Genomic DNA, 19283 nt, shown 5'->3' with positions numbered 1-19283 from the left:
AAAAAATGCTTTGCTTCACAATGTTATTAAAATGTTATTTTTCACATAGAACATTCCTAGATAGATGAATACTAACATTATGGAAAACTTCCCAAAACTAAAGAAATAATTACTGACATTTAATTACTGACATTGCAGTGACATTACCAGAATGTTAAAAACGGTAAATAAAAACGTTTTAAGAACATCCAGGAAACTTGTGAGATTAAACATTCTAAGAATGTTAAATGTCATGTTTAGAAAACGTTCTACTAACCAAAAATTGTAGCTAAAATCACAAGAAACGTGTGGTTTCTGAGGCTGGTAACTTGTTGAACTTATTCCGTGCAACAGATGTAACTCTTAGTCTTCCTTTCCTGGGTCAGTCCTGATGAGCACCAGTTTCACCATAATATTTTCTATGGTCTTTGTGACTGTTAAATATAATGTTTTTTTTTTTCTCTTTATAATTGTATTTAAAATTTGTATCCTATTTTCTCCCCAATTTACAAGGCCAATCACCCAACAAAGTCATTAGGACTCCCCCTATCACTAGTAAGGAGGGTGAAGACTAGCACATGCCTCCTCTGATACATGTGAAGTCAGCCACCGCCTCTTTTCCAACTGCTGCTGATGCAGCATTGCAGAGTAGCATCACAGCGCAATTGAAGGAAAGTGCAGCGTCTCAGTTCTGATACATCAGCTCACAGATGCCTTGTGCTGATCGACATCACCCTTTGGAGTGATGAGGGGAAAGCTCGCCATCTACCCACCCAGAGAGAACAAAGCCAATTGTGCTCTTTCAAGGCTCTGGTATCTGATGGCAAACTGCATGAACAGGATTCGAACCGGCAATATAATGGAATGTAAAAAAAAAAAAAAACTTTCTACTAACCAAATATTGCTAGCTGAGTGCCTAAATCTAGTGTCTACTGTCCAACATTCAACAGTCAGTAACCCATAGTAGTAACAGGAGAGGCATTAACAGCTCAGCAATATGTGCAGAACATACAGCTCTGGAAAAAAAATAAGAGACCACTTAAAAAATTATGAGTTTCTTAGATTTTACCAATTTTAAAACCTCTATAATATAATCAAGAGGAAGATGGATGTGCACCAGGAGTGGCATAAAGTTATCCAAAAGCAGTGTGTAAAACTGGTGGAGGTGAACATGCCAAAATGCATGAAAACTGTGATTAAAAAACAGATTTGTTCCACCAAATATTGATTTCTGAACTCTTAAAACTTTTTTGTTATTTCAGCCATTTCTTTCATTTCTCTTCGTTTTCTGCAAATAAATGCTCTAAATTACAATATTTTTATTTGGAATTTGGGCAAAACATTGTCCATAGTTTATAGAATACAACTACAATGTTCATTTTACTCAAACATAAACCTATAAATAGCAAAATCAGAGAAACTGATTCAGAAACTGAAGTGCTCTCTTAATTTTTCCCAGAGCTGTATTTTCAGCAGGATAATGCTCATCAATGCACAGCAAAAGGAGTTTCCCAGAAATGTCTCCGCCAGATAGCAACACTTTCTTGACCTGCCGGTTCACCAGATTCATCACTTCATCAAGTTTATCACGTATTCTAAGTATTTGCATTGGTAGTTGCTAAGCAATACACATATTTTTGTATCATTTTCCAATGTTTTGACCACGTTTTAACAGTTCTGCATTATCTACGACAATATCAGAAGACACTTAATATTTTATAGCAATATTTTGCAGCTATCGGCTGTCGCTCTGTCCAACGAATGACACTCTGCAAACAGGCAGAAGAAAAGAAAGCAACCGAAAGAGAGAAAGAAAGATCTTACCAGATGTTGAATGTGTCTAGAGGAGGTGGTTCCTCTGCGCTGCTGTAGATGAAAAAAGGAGATAAGGAAGATGAACACGGCCACTAGACAAGAATGTGTCTTTATGCTGGCTGCTCTTTAACTGGACTGACACTAAAAGCCTTTGGAAAAAGGCGTGTGAAGAAAAACGGCTGGGGTGAAGAAGTGAAATTCTCCAGCAGCTCCAGGACTTTATCATCAGCCTGGAGAGGTCCTGTGACCCTTTCCTCCTGCTGCTGAATAGAAGCTCTTCTCAGTTCCACAGGTGCACCATTGGCCTTTTTTTTTTTTACAGCATATGGATCTCATATTGTAGCGACTGAAGTAATAAATAGGCCTGGATTACATTAAAGTACAATATGCAGAGCAGGAGGATTCAAGGACCAGCAAAACAGAACAGTGATCTATAAAAATGATAAAAAAAACTGCTTAAAGTATTTAAGAAAGGTTTGCCATTCAGTAACTACTAGGGGTGTAACGGTACGTGTATTCTTTACGAACGGTCACGGTTCAGTTCGCGCAAACACATGCAGAATACACGTTACAGGCATTGTATAGGAGACTTGTGGAACCAATGAACGTAATGCGGAACTAATGTTCACAGGAGTGTTGCACCCGGAAAGTGGAGCTGTAGCACTGTTGCTATTAGCAACTCGCTACTGACTTAGCCTAAAGCCTGCCCTGAGAAGTTTAGCTCTGAGCACATGGGTTGAGTATGGCGACCTGCCATAGGAAATGAATGTGAACACAGGGTTAGGCGCTTGTACTGCCTCTCTCTTTCTCTTTCACTCGCTCTGTCTCTCAACTACTCTCTCTGTCTCTCTCTCTCTCTCTTTCTCGGTCTCTCTCTCTTTGTGAGATATTATAATACAGAGAAAATGATCTAGTCTGCCAGACCTAAACCACACTACACTTTTATTACTGTCTCCTCACAATAACACTGGGGAAATTCCAGCATTAAACATTTTATCATGATTTGGATTCATTTTTAAGTGATTGACACCACTAATATAATTTACTTAATGCTGACATTCCTTAAAAAGAACTCAAACACTGCAATGCATCCAGTAATCTACCTAGGAAAAATTTGTAGTTTAAGCAGTTACAGTTTTTCTCAGTCGCTTTGATGCATTTTTCAAATCAGAATTAATATTTGCACCACACTAAGGGCATTTCTCAAAACAGTTTGTACAAACAGCACCACATAATAGATGAGCAGCAAATGCTCATACTGAACTCTAACTCCTTTATCCATGCCCCAAAGGTAGATATTTATATCAGTGAATGTGTCAGAGTCACCAGAATAAACAGTTCTTTAGTCATTGATTATGAACAAGTCAGTCAAAGTGATTAGTCATGTGATCGTCTTTCAGTTTACTCTATAAGGACTTTACAAAATGAAAGTTTTGATGTCTGAGAGAGAATTATTTAAAAATTCTGCACTTTTTCTTGTGAATCATAAATCAGTTTCAGCAGTACAAATTTACACATTGCTGTTTATAAAAACCTGACTACAAGAAATTGGACAAAATTCACTTGATGATTTTACTGTTTATACAGTAATTTATTGACAGATCATGTCGTGACAGACAAGACTGCTCAGTACATTGTGTTTCATCAGGTTAAAGCTCAGCTTCATCCAGGTGTATAGAGTTTTGCTTTATTCCAGTTTCATTATGTTACATTCCAGAATTTATAGCATGACTTTTATGAATTACATTCATTATTATTCTGAACACGTTACAGTTATGAATACATATCAGATGTTTATTTCTAAAATCACAGCTATGGTCAGATCACAGATCACCTACTGCACTGTATATCATTATACATTGATCAATCATAACATTATGACCACCTGCTTGTTTCTACATCCATTATTCATTTTTCAGCTCCACTGAGCGTATAGGAGCTCTTTAGTTGCTCATCAATTCAGGAGAAAAAATTCTAATAGTAATGTATAAAATCTGCATTACAGGCTAACTCATTTGAATGTAAGAATACTTTCAGGGAATTGATGGTAAGCTGTTCTGGTGGGTAAGCCAGTTCAGCAGAATAATGTATAATATAGTGTGATCTGCATGACAGAAGCAACAGCAGACAATAGTACGAAATAATTTGCTGTATAAAATAAATGAAAAATGCCTTCTGTGATGAGCACAAATGACTGGATGATGTGCAGATTGAACACCTGGTTTTGAGAATTTCAATTCTGATGTGAGAAATGCTCCAAAGCAACCGAGAAAAACTGTAAAATAATGAGTCCAAACCTTTGACTGCTACTGTACAATATGAAGAAAGTGACCCAATGTAATTCATACAGAATGTGCATTAAATGAAACTAAAATAAATAAGCAAATAAATTAATTCATTAATAAAGGGGACGTTAACAACGTGCACTAACACGTTTCAGGTCTGGATTACATCTGGATATATTTTGGCTGGATTCCACTTATAATTTGCACTAAAATGAGAGCAGCCTTTACTTTCCCATGTAAAAACAACACTTCTACAACAACATCTGTTGCTACAAGTGTACTGCAGGCTGTCAAATTCAGAAAAATCTGTTTAGAACAGGCAGTCAACCTGACGTCTGTCCTGCAGCTGTTGAGGCTGGTTTCACTTTTGCGCACGTCATTATATCATTTTTCTGTGAACAACATTCAGGCATTCAACTGGATTTGAGGAAAAATGTAGCCACTTATGAAACATATGCGAAGATTAAAAAAAAACACTTATGTTCAATTTGTAATATACAGCTCTGAAAAAAAATTAAGATTCCACTTCAGTTTCTGAATCAGTTTCTCTGATTTTTTTTATAGGTCTATGTTTGATTATAATGAACATTGTTGTTTTATTCTATAAACTACAGACAACATTTCTCCCAAATTCAAAAATAAAAATATTGTCATTTAGAGCATTTATTTGCAGAAAATGAGAAATAATAAAAAATAAAATAATAAAAAAGACGCAAAGCTTTCAGACCTCAAATAATGCAAGGAAACCAAGTTCATATTTATAAAGTTTTAAGAGTTCAGAAATCAATAATTGGTGGAATAACCCAGTTTTTTAATTACAGTTTTCATGCATCTTAATATGTTTTCCTCCACCAGGCTTACACACTGCTTTTGGATAACATTATGCCACTCCTGGTGCAAAAATTCAAGCAGTTCGTCTTTCTCTTGATTGTATTCCAGAGGTTTTCAATTTGGTAAAATCAAAGAAACTTATCATTTTTAAGTGGTCTTTTTATTTTTTTTCCAGAGCTGTATTGCTATACTGCATTTAGGATGATATATTGATAATGATATTTAAAAAAAATTGCCATAGTACAAAAACACACAATTATATGTGTAAACTCTGAGTTAAATAAAACTTTACTTTTTGTTATTAAGACTGTAAAATCTGATGTGATTTAACACAACACACAATACGAACCATCAGTCTCTACATATAAACTGTTTATTAAAAATTATAAACAAAAAGGGTTCTGACAATTAATACAGTATTGTAAATCATAATATTGTGATACTCTGATAACTACTGATCAATCTTGAAATCCAATCACAGTATGTCCTGGGTTTATTCACATCATTTCATGCGAGTGAATGAAATGTGCATGTGATTTGATCAATTAAAATATATTGATGCAATGTCCATACAGCTGCTATATAATTACACTTTAATAGTGCTGCAAATAAGCCAGTTATTACTAAACTACATTTATCCATCAAACGTAAACTGGAACAAGAATATTAAATAAAGTACTGTATGATTAACAGAGAGAGAGAGAGGGAGAGAGAGAGAGAGATGTGTGAGAGAGAGTCAGACTCACCAGGTCGGAGGGCTGGGCCGGGACGCAGGCTGAGTTCACCTGGAACCAAGGAGAACAACATGATTCAATCACACAGATACATCACCATCACCTGTACACACACACACGCACAGCCCTGCCACCATCCATCCACTCTCTGCCTTCTTCTCCTGTCTTCTCCTCTCTCCTTGTGAGCAGGATGAAGGGAAGGGAGTGGTGCGATGGGCAGAGGAAATACTTCCTCACAGAAAGAGATAAGAGACAGAAACATCACACACATGCTACTGCCAGAGAGAGAGAGAGAGAGAGAGAGAGAGAGAGGAGCCTGGAGGCCTAGAGAAAAAAAAGGGAGAGAGACAGAGAAAGAGAGAGAGAAGCAGAGGGATATTTACAAAAATAAAAAAATATTTATTATTATTATTATATTTATTATTATTATTATTATTATTATTATTATTATTATTATTATTATTATCAGTTGTCATTGTGCTTGTTGTTGTTTTTGGCTTAGGTTGTATTCAATACAGAGAAAAAGGAAATCTGAAGACAGAGCACGAGTGAGAGAAGGTATGGGGAAAACAGGGAGAGAGAGAGAGAGAGAGAGAGAGAGAGAGAGAGAGAGAAAAGCCTGGAGGCCTAGAGAAAAAAAAAAGAGAGAGAGAGATAGAGAGGAGCCTGGAGGCCTAGAGGAAAAAAGAAAGAAAGAAAGAAAGAAATCATTATTATTATTATCAGTTTTCATTGTGCTTGTTGTTGTTTTTGGCTTAGGTTTAGGAAATCTCAAGACAGAGCACGAGTGAGAGAAGGTATGCGTAAAAAACAGGGAGCGAGAGAGAAACAGAAAGAGAGAAAGAAGGAGAGAGAATTAGGCCATTTAAATATGGTATGGTTCTCAGTAATTCAGTCATTTTAAGGCTTCATATCATGGAATTTAAGCTGAAAAACAGCCTGTTTTGAAATGCGTGTTTATTTGATTTCACGAGAACAAACTCATTTACATATCACAATCATTTTTTTTTGCTCCTCCCACTCGTATTGCAATGTTCAGTAGGTTTTTTTCATTGTTAGTGGTGTAACAGATCACAGCACTCAGTTTAGATTGGAAGATGATTTTTGAGTCATGCATCATTTTTTTCAGGGAGAAAACAGGGAGAAATTTGAAAAGAGAAATTTGAGTTTCTGCTATGTTTGTATTATTTTGGAACAGCCACAGTTTCTACTGCTGAATTCTTCACTATTCTGCAGTTCATGTGCATCACGAATCGAGGGGTCATGGATTTTCTGTCCCAATAGACATTTGATTCTCTCTTGCCAGATGCTGAGTGTTGTAAGAAGTTCTCGTCCTGCAGTTCTATAGGGAACTAAGAAACAAGTCACTATTTCATTAAAGTAAGAGTCATTTTACCTCAGTGTGGTTTTAGGTTACTCTGCTCGTCTCTACATTCACATAAGGAATGAATTCTATAACCCCCTGAGTACTGGAATTACTGGTGACCTCTGACCTACCATACAGAGAGAAATGTAGCAGAGTGGCATGGGTCTATGTCAGGCCGTCTGAAGGGGGGTGTGGACTGTGTTTGTGTGCTTACGTAACAACCCACCGCAAAAAGGTTTCTCCCCCCACCCCCCGGGCACATCCGTTCCCCAAGCCGGTCCTACCCTGTTTGTTTGGCCACAGGAAAAGGGCTGAGGCCGAGAGATCTCACTGGCCTTGGTGTATGACCCTGTGTGTGTGTGTGAGGGAAGTTATCAGATTGTGCCATTTAGTGGTATGAGACATCTAAGGACCACTGAATGAGTAAGTGTGAGTCAGAGAGACTGTTAGTTTTGCTGGAATACTGTTTATTTTTTTGGAACACATATCACATATTTGGAAATATATTTGTGTGTGTGTGTGTGTGTGTGTTAAAACATGGTGATGCATAGGACTGTACACTACTTAAAGGGGGTTCCTTATTAAAGGAAAACATGCAACACAGAGAAATACATGATTGCCTTAAAGGTACTTTGTTTGCTTTGCTTTGCATTAGTGGAATGCCTCATGTCAATGGTTATAAATAGAACCAAAGAGGGTTCTACTATCATTTTAAAGTAAAGAAAACCCTTTTATCAGTACTTATTAGAACCATTTTCTCTTTAAGTGACCTATAAATCAATATTTCATTATTAAAATGCTTGTGATCAATGCATTGTAAAGAGCTGGAAGAAAAAAATGGACCCAATTACAATATACAGCTCTGGAAAAAAAATAAAAGGCCACTTAAAAATTATGAGTTTCTTTGATTTTACCAAATTAAAAACCTCTGAAATATAATCAAGAGGAAGATGATGGAATGATCAAAAGCCATCAAACTGAATTATTTAAGTTTTTTCACCAGGAGTGGCATAAAGTTATCTAAAAGCAGTGTGTAAGACTGGTGGAGGAGAACATGCCAAGATGCATGAAAACTGTGATTAAACTCTGAAATTTCTGAACTCTTAAAACATATATATATATATATGAACTTGTTCTATGTGCATTATTTGAGGTCTGAAAGCTTCGCATCTTTTTTGTTATTTTAGCCACTTCTCATGTCTCATTATTTGGAATTTGGGAGAAATGTTCGTAGTTTATAGAATAAAACAACAAAGTTTATTTTACTCAATCATATACCTATAAATAGCAAAATCAGAGAAACTGATTCAGAAACTGAAGTGTTCTTTTAATTGTTTTCACAGCTGCATATGCAAAAAGTTAGATTGTTACAAATAAACAAAGCCTAACTCGCCACAAATCTTAACTAGGTCTCGGATCCCCCGAATCACTTGAGTCAATATGGGCTTGTGCTTCCAGAGACTTAAAACGTTTCCAGAATTCACACCCTAGTAACTATGGACTTGACTCAGATTCCAACTCCACAAATTCAATATTCAGCTTATACTCAAACCCCAGAGATCTAAGTCTCAGCTCAGTCCCACTTCCCTTAGATTTAAAATGCAACTCAAACTAACACCCAAGAAATTGTAAACTTATCTCAGACTCGCAAACCAGAGATTCAGGAATCAATTAATTCTTCAACTCAACAGATTCTGACTTAACCCCAGTTTCAAGACTCAACATGCACACGAGAGATTTTGATTTGACTCCAGATTTAAGACTCAACTCACACACCAGATATTAAAGACTAACACCAAAGAGTTTCAAGACTCAACTCAGACCCCAGATTAAAGATTCAACTCACAACTCAGAGATTTGAGACTCAAACCCAAGAGATTCAAGAGTCAACTCTGACTCACTCAAGAGATTTTGATTTGACTTCAGATTTAAGACTCAAATCACACCCCAGATATTTGAGACTAACACCAAAGAGTTTCAATACTTAACTCAAACTCACACCCAAGAAATTCAGTTTCAGCCCCAGAGATTCAACTCAGCCCAGAGATTTGAGACTCAAACCCAAGAGACTCAAGACTTTATTTAAACTCACACCCAAGAGATTATGACTTGGCTCCAGATTAAAGACTCAACTCACACCCCAAATATTTGAGACTTACATCAAAGAATTTCTAGACTCACACCCATAAGATTTTGCCTTAACTCTAGACTTAAGATTCTATCACACCCCAAAGATTTAAGACTTACATCCAAGAGATTCAAGACTCACACTATTTAAACTCAGACCCAAAGATCCAGATTTAAGACTCAATTCACAGGCCAAAGATTTGAGACTTACCTCCAAGAGTTTCAAGACTCAAGACACCCAAAAGACCTTATATTTAGCTCTGACATGCACCGAAGAGATCTCAAGACGAGAGTCTCAAGACGAGTCTTGAGGAAATTCCCAGGTCTCTGAGGCACAAGTTAAAGTCGAGCCTCAGCAATTTGGGATACATGTCCCGAACCCAAGAGATACACTTGCAAGAGATTCATTCACACCACAAAAACTTAACTCAGTCAATAAGGGTTTGACTTGGACTCTGATCTCAGATGTTTTAAACTTGATTCATATGCACACCTAAGAAATGCAAGAAAGATATTCAAGTCTAAGACACAACTCACCCTACTGCAGGGGTGTCCAAACTACGGCCTGCGGGCCGTTTGAGGCCTGTTTCCTTTTTTGGAGCGGCCCGCGAGGTATTTTAGAATAAAAGTTGGCCCGCTGTAAAGCAGGTTTTTATAATGTGAGATTCAAAGTTTGAACGCTAGGTGTCAGAAACAGGCCAAAGAGTCTAAAAGCGGAGAGGGTGCGCAGTTGTAGCGCAGAAAAACGGGCCAAAGAGTCTAAAAGCGGACAGGGTGTGCAGTTGTAGCGCAGAAAAACGGGCCAAAGAGTCTAAAAGCGGACAGAGTGCGCAATTGTAGCGCAGAAAAACAGACCAAAGAGTCTAGAAGGGGCGAGAGTATTCAGTTGTAGCGCAGAAAAAGGGCAAAAGATTCTAAAAGTTGTCGTAACTAAGGAGTTTAACATTAAGACATCATGAAATTAAACATCAATTTGAAAAATCGCAGTTTACACAACACTGTCAAAGATAGATACAGATAGTAAATCAAGTAAAATGGTGTGTAAATGAAAGTAATCAGGAAAATGTATTATTTAAAGTGGTATATTCCATTATTTGTTTTATTACAGAGTCTTTGGCCCGTGACTTCAAATATATTTCTCTATACTTCTGGCTTCCAACAAAAAAAGTTTGGACACCCCTACTGGCACCCAAAATATTCAACCTGATTTAGACCTGAACCCAGAGACTCAAAGCTCATGATCAACTCTGTCATAGACATAATCATGATTGTTCACTTCTCATACTGTCATGTCATCTAACATCCTTACTGTGCACTGTGTTTTTCTCAGTATCATGTAGCCCTTTAAGAAAAAAGTGGGAAAAAAGAAAGGGAAAAAGTGCTCAAGAAAAGGAAAATGTAATATTTGTCAGGATGTCAATGGGACTTGCCAATGAGAAACTGTGTGTGTGTAGAGTATGTTTGTGTATGTGTTGCTAGGTGGGCTCCTATTATAATATTAAATTCCATCAGCTCTTGGCTAAAAGGCTGCGGTCACATTTGAAGGGAAGGGGGTAAAATTTTGTTCCAGAATTCTTGTTTTAGTGCCGTCATCCCTGTACACGCACACATCCACTGCCAGTTAAAAGTTTCTAGTTTGCTTCTCCGAGTGTTTTGAATTAATTATTTATGTAAACCAAAAAATGTTTGCAGATATCTTTCTCTTACTTAACCGAAGGAAATAAGATATTGCTCAGCCAGTGTGGACATTGAATCCACTGCCAAGGCTGAAGCATAGATCCGAAGCATAGATCCTTCCTTAAGCAAGAGCATGGAAAAAAATCACTCCAGGAAATATGTAGCTACTTCTAACATGTATAAAAGATTAGAGGCTGCATGTTAAAGTCATTAGTGCGCGGCTTACCAAACACTTCACACTCTGTCGAAGTCCTTCATAATAAATAACTGTCTGCTTTTCAACACCTCTGTCTCTCTGTCCTCCTCTTTTTTCCTCCCTCGCCCCTCTCCATGTGCAATCAATTCATTTCTTATACTCTTCAAAATCGAGGCAAAACATATATAATCGAATTCTGACTGAAATGCTCAAGACTCAAGACAAGGACCATAGAGATGACACTTAACAGGCACTCAAACCCCAGAGATGTAAGACTCATCTAGTATTTGCACCTCAGAGACTTGGGATTTTACCATGACTACTCCAGAAACATGAGACTCAATTCAGACCCAAGACTCAACTTGAGCTCGCAGACTAGAGACTCGAGAATAAAGTTTAACCGTCGCCAGAGACACCTAAGACTCAACTATAATCTGAACTCCAGAGGCTTGAGACTCAACTAAGTCTTGTACCTCAAAGACTAGATCCTGACCCTAGAGGCCTGACAAAGACTTGCATCCCAAAGACTCAAAACTCAACTAGGTCTCACACCACTAAGACTTGAGATTTGCCTCTGACGTGCACTCCAGAGACACAAGACTCGACTAGAGCTCAAACTCCAGAGACTTATGACTCAACTTGACTTAGTAACTGAGACTTGAGATTCAATTCAGATTCACACTTCAGAGACTTGGGAATCAACTAAGACTTGTACCTCAGATACTTGACATTGTCTAGCACCCCAGAAACATGACACTTTCTACAAAACAGATTTGCATGCCAAAGGCTTAAGAATCAATTGGACACATATGCTAGAGACTTGACAAAAACTCACTCCAAAGTCTCAAAACCCTATAGAAATGACTCAATTCAGACTCTATGTACAGAGACTCAAGATTCAATTTGTACTCAAACCTTAGAGACTGAACTTAGACTTGTACTCCAGAGACTTAACTTGGCCTCGCACCCCAGATACAGAAGACTTAATTAAGACCCACAATCCAGAAACTCAAAAACTCAACTTGGACTCTGACCCTTTAGGCCTGACAAAGACTTGGAAACCAGAGACCCGCGACTCTAACCCTAGAGGCTTGACAAAGTCTTGCATCCCAGAGACACAAGACTCAACTAGGATTCAAACCCCAGAGACTTAACATGGATTTGCACCCTAGAAATTGACAAAGACCCAGATTCAAGTTCAATTTGCACTCAAACCCTAGAGACTCAACTCAGACTCATACTTCAGAGACTGAACACATAAATTGGACTCCCACCCAAAAACATGAGACTCAAGACTCACCAGACTTTGGACTTGCACCTCAAAGACTGAACACACACTCACACCACAGAGGCTTGAGAGTTGACTCTGGCTACCACCTCATACATTTAGACTCAATTCAGACGAGACCCTAGAGACTTGACAGAGTGGTCCCTAGACTCAATCCAGACTCCACTCAGACTCCAACCAGACTCGTAATTCAGACTTATACCCTTAACCTGGACCTGTAGCTTAAGAATAGGAGACATAATGTGAGGCTTAATTCAGAAAGCCAAGAATTAAAAAGCACTCACACTTCACAGACACAAGACTCAACCTAAACTCACACCCCAGAGACTCAACTCAACTGGGGACTCTCACCCAAGGAGCCCCGGACTTGTCGAGGAAGCTTAAGATTTGACCCAGAGACTTGATTGGAATAAAGGGACTAAACATTTCAGATATGTATTTGCAACGTGACGCCTGGCAACATTCACATAGCTTTTTTTTTTCCCATACGCACCATTCTGTGCTGCTCTTTCCCTTTCTGCCCCTCCCCCTGTCCGACTGCCAATCACTCTCTCATGCTACAACAACTGGCTTTGATTTACTTCTTCCCCTGTCTCACACACTCTCTCCTACACCTTTGTCCCCTTGACTCTCATGTTCCATTTCTTACTTTCTTTCCTCTCTCTAGACTTCCTCTCTTCTGTCTACCTTTTCCCCTTTATCCTCTCCATCTCTTCTCCACCAATTCAACAAATTTAAACTTCTCTCCCCCCCATGAAATACTTTCCTGCCTTCACTTTCCCCCTCATTTCTTTCTCTCGTTCTCTCTGGGTTGGGGGCCTGCAGCAGGGGAGCATTACGCCAGAACAAACACGCCAGATTCCATCTCCTGGGCCAACACTTACGCACTCGTTTCCTGCAGGAGCTCGCTCTTGCTCTCCCTCTGTATCCCTCTCTTCTTTCTCTATGGGTTTTATTGGGTGACTGAGACCAGTCAATGTCCCAAAAGGTTTCCGCTGGCTTATATGACATTACGATCTAGTAAGACACATTTATTTAGGAGAGGGAAGCGGTATGTAGCCCATATAAGATACATAAGCATTCATTAGGGCCAAATGTAACACAGGCTCTATAGGTACTCTTGTTGAAGTGGAGCCCCAAATGTAACACAGCTTGTATTCATGAATTTTTATAACTGTGTGTACAGTCTACTGGCATAGACCATGTCAACTTATTGCAACATACGAAAATTACAGTCGCAGACACAAAAAAAAACAAAAAGGCTAACACACTAACAGGCCTGGGTCTGGAGTAATGCTTTAGTAGTTGAATTCTTACCTCAGCAAAGTGGGTTGGGAATGCCAACACCTGAATAAGTTGTGGGGTTTTTAAGACTTCCTTTTGAGATCCTGGAAACTCAAGACTCAACAAGTATTCAACACCAGAGAGACCTGAGATTTCATTCTGTTAAACCATGAAATACTATTTAGATAGACTTGCACATTACAGATTTGAAATTCACCTTAATGATAAGTAATATCTTTTGAGGGAGGGTAAACACTGGCCATTGTGCTCTTGGCAAGGCCATGCAAATGATCTAAGTTTAAGCGAGGTCCGTATTCCACTCTGCAGGCATTTAACGTTCCTCTATCAATCCGTGTACTGCGAATATGCCAGAGAAGGCATTACCACCCACAGTGGACATCATGCTCTGAGGTAATGATCTTGACAGGCACCTTCTGGATAGATTCTTGATCTTGTCCGTGCTGCAGAGAAGCAACTCTAGCAGAATTCACAACCATATTTAATTCAGGACGCCCTACATGCATACAATGTTGGTCAGTGAAGAGTTTGATAGCTTCCATGGGATATGGCAACAGTGTCCCACAACTTTTTGGCAGTTGAAGCACCTGGGAAACAAATAATTTAAGGCACTTAGTCACCAATAGGACAGCAGGACAATATACAATATACAATATAAGTATCGAACACAAACCCCATCATCAATAACCCAGTGCTCTAACCACTGAGACACCTCTTCATGAAAAGCTGTCTATTACCAGAAACTACTTGCACATATTTGTGGCAACATAAACATTAGCTTATTGGACAACTCACTGAATGAGTAGGTGTACAGGACTTCATAATAAAGGGCTTTTGTAAGTATACAACTCTGGAGAAAATTAAGAGACCACTTTAGTTTCTAAATCAAGTTCCCTGATTTTGTTTTATTCCATAAACTATGGACAACATTTCTCCCAAATTCCAAATAAAAACATTGTCATTTAGAGGAATTTTGCAGAAAATGAAAAATGGCTGAAATAAAAAAAAGGTGCTGAGCTTTCAGACCTTAAATAATGCAGTTTAGAAATCAATATTTGGTGAAATAACCCTGGGTTTACAGTTTTCATGCATCTTGGCATGTTCTCCTCCACCAGTCTTACACACTGCTTTTGGATAGTGTTATGCCACTCCTGGTGCAAAAATTCAAGAAGTTTAGCTTGGTTTGATGGCTTGTTCTTGATTATATTCCAGAGGTTTTCAATGTGGTAAAATCAAAGAAAATCACATTTTTAAAGTGGTGTCTTATTTTTTTTTCCAGAGCTGTACATCAAAGTGTAATTGTATCAAGGAAAGCGTTAAATAATTCAGACATACAGTTTGCACAATGTATGCACTTGCCTTATAGACATAGTACAAAATTAAACTAAGCTTAAGACTTCAGACACGATTCACGATTTGGCTAATGAACTACAATTAAGATAGGAAAATACAATCACTTGTAACTGTAAACTCTGGCTATATTTTGCAGACATTTTGTACATGTTTTTGTAACTGTCTGTAGGTCTGTAATTCTGTGAATTTAAGATGTGGTCCAGTCTCCATCTCTGCTCAGCCTCTGTCTGACAGCTCCTCAAGTGATCAAAAGTAAACACTGGCACACTTTGATAAGGCTTCATCTGCCAGACTAACTACACTCATATCCTGAGTGTCTAGCTGTACTAAGGATCAACACAGCATATCTGAATAGATAAGTGTGCCAATATGGCATCTGCAAAAATATTACTGCATCTGTACCAGTAACATTAATCGAAACAGCATCACACCAGTTATGCATACGTTTTTTTTTTATGTACATTTGTGCATCTTGGACTTAATATCTAAAAATCCAATATATATAAAGCAAAAGCAAAACACTGTCCATTTAACATGACAGAAAGTTAAGAAGTTCACATGACTCACTGACTTCACATGTATCAGAGTCTTCACACTCCTGGTATGTTGGGGCATTACTAGTGATAGGGGGAGTCCTAATGAGTGGGTTGGGTAAATAGCTGTGTAAACTAAGGAGAAAACGGGATAAAAATTTAGAAAAAAAAACAATTGAAACAAGTATATACATATTTTTTTTCCTATAATTTTACTTCAAATTTTTCCCATTTTCTCCCCAATTTACCCATTCATTAGGACTCCCCCTACTCCCCCTATCACTGGTAATGCCCCAACACACCAGGAGGGTGAAGTTTAACACATGCTTCCTCCGATACATGTGAAGTCAGCCAACGCTTCTTTTCGCACTTGGAGGAAAGCGCAGCGTTTCGGTTCTGATACATCAGCTCACAGACGCCCTGTACTGTGGACATCACCCTAGGAGTGATGTGGAGAGAGAGCGCCATCTACCCACCCGGAGGGAGCAGGGCCAATTTTGCTACCTCTAAGCACCGGCAGCTTAATGGCAAAGCTGCACGAGAGGGGGTTCGAACCTGCGACCTCCCGCTCATAGTGGCAGCGCTTTAGACCGCTGTACCAATTGGCGCCCCCACAAATTGCATGTTTAATGAAAGACAAATCGTCGCTTTGCAATGAAAAACAAGTATCTCCAAAACAGCAACTTTACAGGAGAGAGAAAAAACCTTTATAATGTTTATTTCAGGTCATTTAGAAGTATTTCTATTGGTCCGTTCATCAAGAAATTTTAGCACAATGTAGGGGACTGTTTGTCTGTTCAAATTATGTAGTAAACTAAAAATCGACAAAAATGGAGACACTGTAACAAGGAGGAGGCAGGATGTAAACACAAGTCAGGTTTATTCTCCATATTTACAAAATAAACTAACAAAACACTAAGGAAGAACTATAAAGAAAAAGGTTACTGAAACAAACACTATACACCAGAAGATAAACTTAAAGACTGAAACAAACAGGCCAAAATAACAAAGAAACAAACTACATAAAGCAAACCTGGAAAACTGAAGACAAAAACCACAACAGGTCTGAGGCTAAACAAAACATTTAAACACGATCTGGAAAGATTAACAGGACACGGTCAAACAAAAAGCGCGACAGAGAACAAAGGATCACATGAGGTATATATACACAGGCACACACTAGGGACACCTGTGGAGGTAATGAGGGGGCGGAGTTACAAATGAGACACAAGGTGACAACACTAATGGCTTGGGCAGGGCTAGGGCGGGGCTAGGGCGGAGACAGAACAATAACAAAACAATGCCATGTGCTCAAAAAAGCACATGGCTGGAAACACAAGACAGGAAAACAGGGCAGGAGCACAGAAAACCAAAAGAGGGAAAAACACAGGACAGACAGGCTAATATGTGACAGACACTTTTTTGATTGGACAGTGACGAAATATCTATTTATTTATCTATCTAATATATATTTTAAGATTAAGATTTTCAAGAATACAGGTCTATGAGATTTTCAAATTTTAAAACTTTGATTTAAATTTAGTCTATTTTTTTTTAAATTGCCATAGTAAATCCATATAATTAAATAAAATAAAAATTTTTCTTGTGACTAATAATTAAGATTCAGCCCAAATCCCCCCAAAAAAACCCCAAAGTAAGTGTGAGGCCTTGTGTCGATACTTGTAGACCCAAAGGGAGCCTGCGGTTTTGGATCTGTGCCAAAATGAGGGAAACGCCTGGTAAGATTAATCAGGAAACAAGCTGGAGTCTGACCAGCGGAGGAAGATAGGAGAGCGGGGATTGAGAGGAAGAGGTCCAGGTGAGGGGCAGAGGAAGACGGAGAGAGATAACGGAGAGGAGAGAGGAGGAGCGGTGAAGGGAGAGAAGATAGGATACAGAAAGGAAAAGAAGAAGGAGACAAGTGACAGAGCGAGTAGGGGGAAGATCGGAGGAGTGGAGGAAGCGTGGGAGGAGAGGGAGGGCAGTAATGGCCTCTGGTGTACACAGTGTCATTAGTGAGATTAGTCAGGGTGGAATGTAGCACTCTGGGGAAAGACTGCCGCGTTCGACCCGAAGGGATTTTCCACCATTATTTCACCATTTCTTCATCATCTCCCCTGTTACAGCACTGCCAACAGCATTTTTAATCTGCTGCGGTTATTAGAGCTTTAATACCGGGTGCTGAGAGCGTAGCTTCACAGGACATGTATCAGTGCATGACTATCACAAGATCACAGCTATGAAGGCCAGAAGAATCTGTGGCATAAGACATATTTCACAAGTCCTTTTGTCGTAATTTACCCCCAAGATGTTTCCAGTGTAACAAATTAACACTGCAGTTTTTTGTATTTTTCTCAAATAAAGACTGTCAAAAATCAGACCAATTAGACAAAACATTTAAATAATGTTTCAATGCCTTTTAAACTGTAAATGCTCGGCTGCATTGTAAATAAGGGTCACCCTCAATGTATTCCCGAGTGAAAATAAAGGTTGACTGATTGATTGATACTGTAAAAAATTCTTGATGAGTGGATCAATATAATTTTTCCAAAATTACCTAAAACATTTTTACATTAACTCCCATTAAAAATTAAAGGAGAACTCTGGTGTGAAAAGTCCTTTTGTCGTAATTTACGCCCAAGATGTTTCAAGTGTAACAAATGAACACTGCAGTTTTCTGTATTTTTTCTCAAATAAAGGCCGTCAAAAATAAGACAAATCAGAAAAAAACATTTCAATACGTTTATGGCTGATTTCAGTTTATTTGCGGTGTCACCAATAAATATTGCTGCTTCTATAGAACTGCAACAACACACTTAAAATCACAGTAATTATGAAATGTAAAAATATTTTCAATAGTGATTTTAAGAAAGAGTAATTAGGGGATAGAGTGCTCATATCACATCAAAACAAATGCAATTCAAAAAAGTGAGGAAATTTATCCATTCAGCATGTTCATTTAATACAGATGGAATTAATTAAAACTTTTATGTCCAATTAATTGCATTAATTATATCACTCTATGTAATTCAATTATACATAAAATTATATTTTGTCGCTGTCCAACAAAAGACAAGAATGTCCACTTTTTTTTTTTTTAGTTTACTGCAGGTTTTTAACACTTACAGTGTTTTAAATCATTACATTTTTTTAGTAACTGGGTACCATCAGAAAGCCTGTGATTGTTTAAAATGAGTTTTTAAATGAGTTTATCTTTTATTTTGTATTGTTTTATTTATTTATTTATTTATTTTTTAGTTCAATTATTTTATATTTATTTATATTTTATATATTTGATTCCTATTAGTTTATTATTATACATTATACATTATTATATCATTTCTTATCATTCTTATATCATTTTACTTTACTTTTACCATTATTATCTTTTCTTTATTTTATATTTAATAAATTATTTACTTTTTTCGTATGTCAATTTTTTTATGGTCTTTCTCCTTTTATGTACAGATTTTAAACGTTGATTCAAAATTTGTATTATTTGTATTTTTTTTTTTTTTTACTATTTTGTTCGTTATTATTTCTAATTTCTTAATAAATATATATATATTTTTATCCCTTTTAAACTGTAAATGCTCGGCTGCTTTGTATTCCCGAGTGAAAATAAAGGTTGGTTGATTGATTTGGTTGATCTTTTTATATTAACTCCCATTAAAAAAAATTAAAGGAGAAATCTGGTGTAAAATGGACTTGGGTTGTAGTGAAAGAAGATATTTAGTAAAACATTATGTAGAATAGCTCACGTCCATTCACCCCCAGCATTCTGAAATACAGAGCTT

The 19283-nt window shown here is 37.7% G+C and overlaps 1 protein-coding gene across 3 annotated transcripts in view; it reads right to left on the bottom strand.

Moving 5' to 3' along the window:
- tns2a (tensin 2a) overlaps positions 1-19283 on the bottom strand; it is a 126819-nt gene that overhangs the window by 42739 nt on the left and 64797 nt on the right. For all 3 annotated transcript variants that reach the window (XM_022677586.2, XM_022677587.2, XM_022677588.2), the window contains exons 4-5: positions 5657-5695; positions 1804-1845 (exon numbers count right to left, since the gene is read on the bottom strand). In XM_022677586.2, coding sequence (XP_022533307.2) covers positions 1804-1845; positions 5657-5695 — 81 coding nt within the window. The remainder of the gene's footprint in view (positions 1-1803; positions 1846-5656; positions 5696-19283) is intronic.

The sequence above is a fragment of the Astyanax mexicanus genome, chromosome 13, assembly GCF_023375975.1.
Source record: "Astyanax mexicanus isolate ESR-SI-001 chromosome 13, AstMex3_surface, whole genome shotgun sequence".
Taxonomy (NCBI): Eukaryota; Metazoa; Chordata; class Actinopteri; order Characiformes; family Acestrorhamphidae; genus Astyanax; species Astyanax mexicanus.
This window is presented reverse-complemented; position numbering and strand designations above follow the sequence as displayed.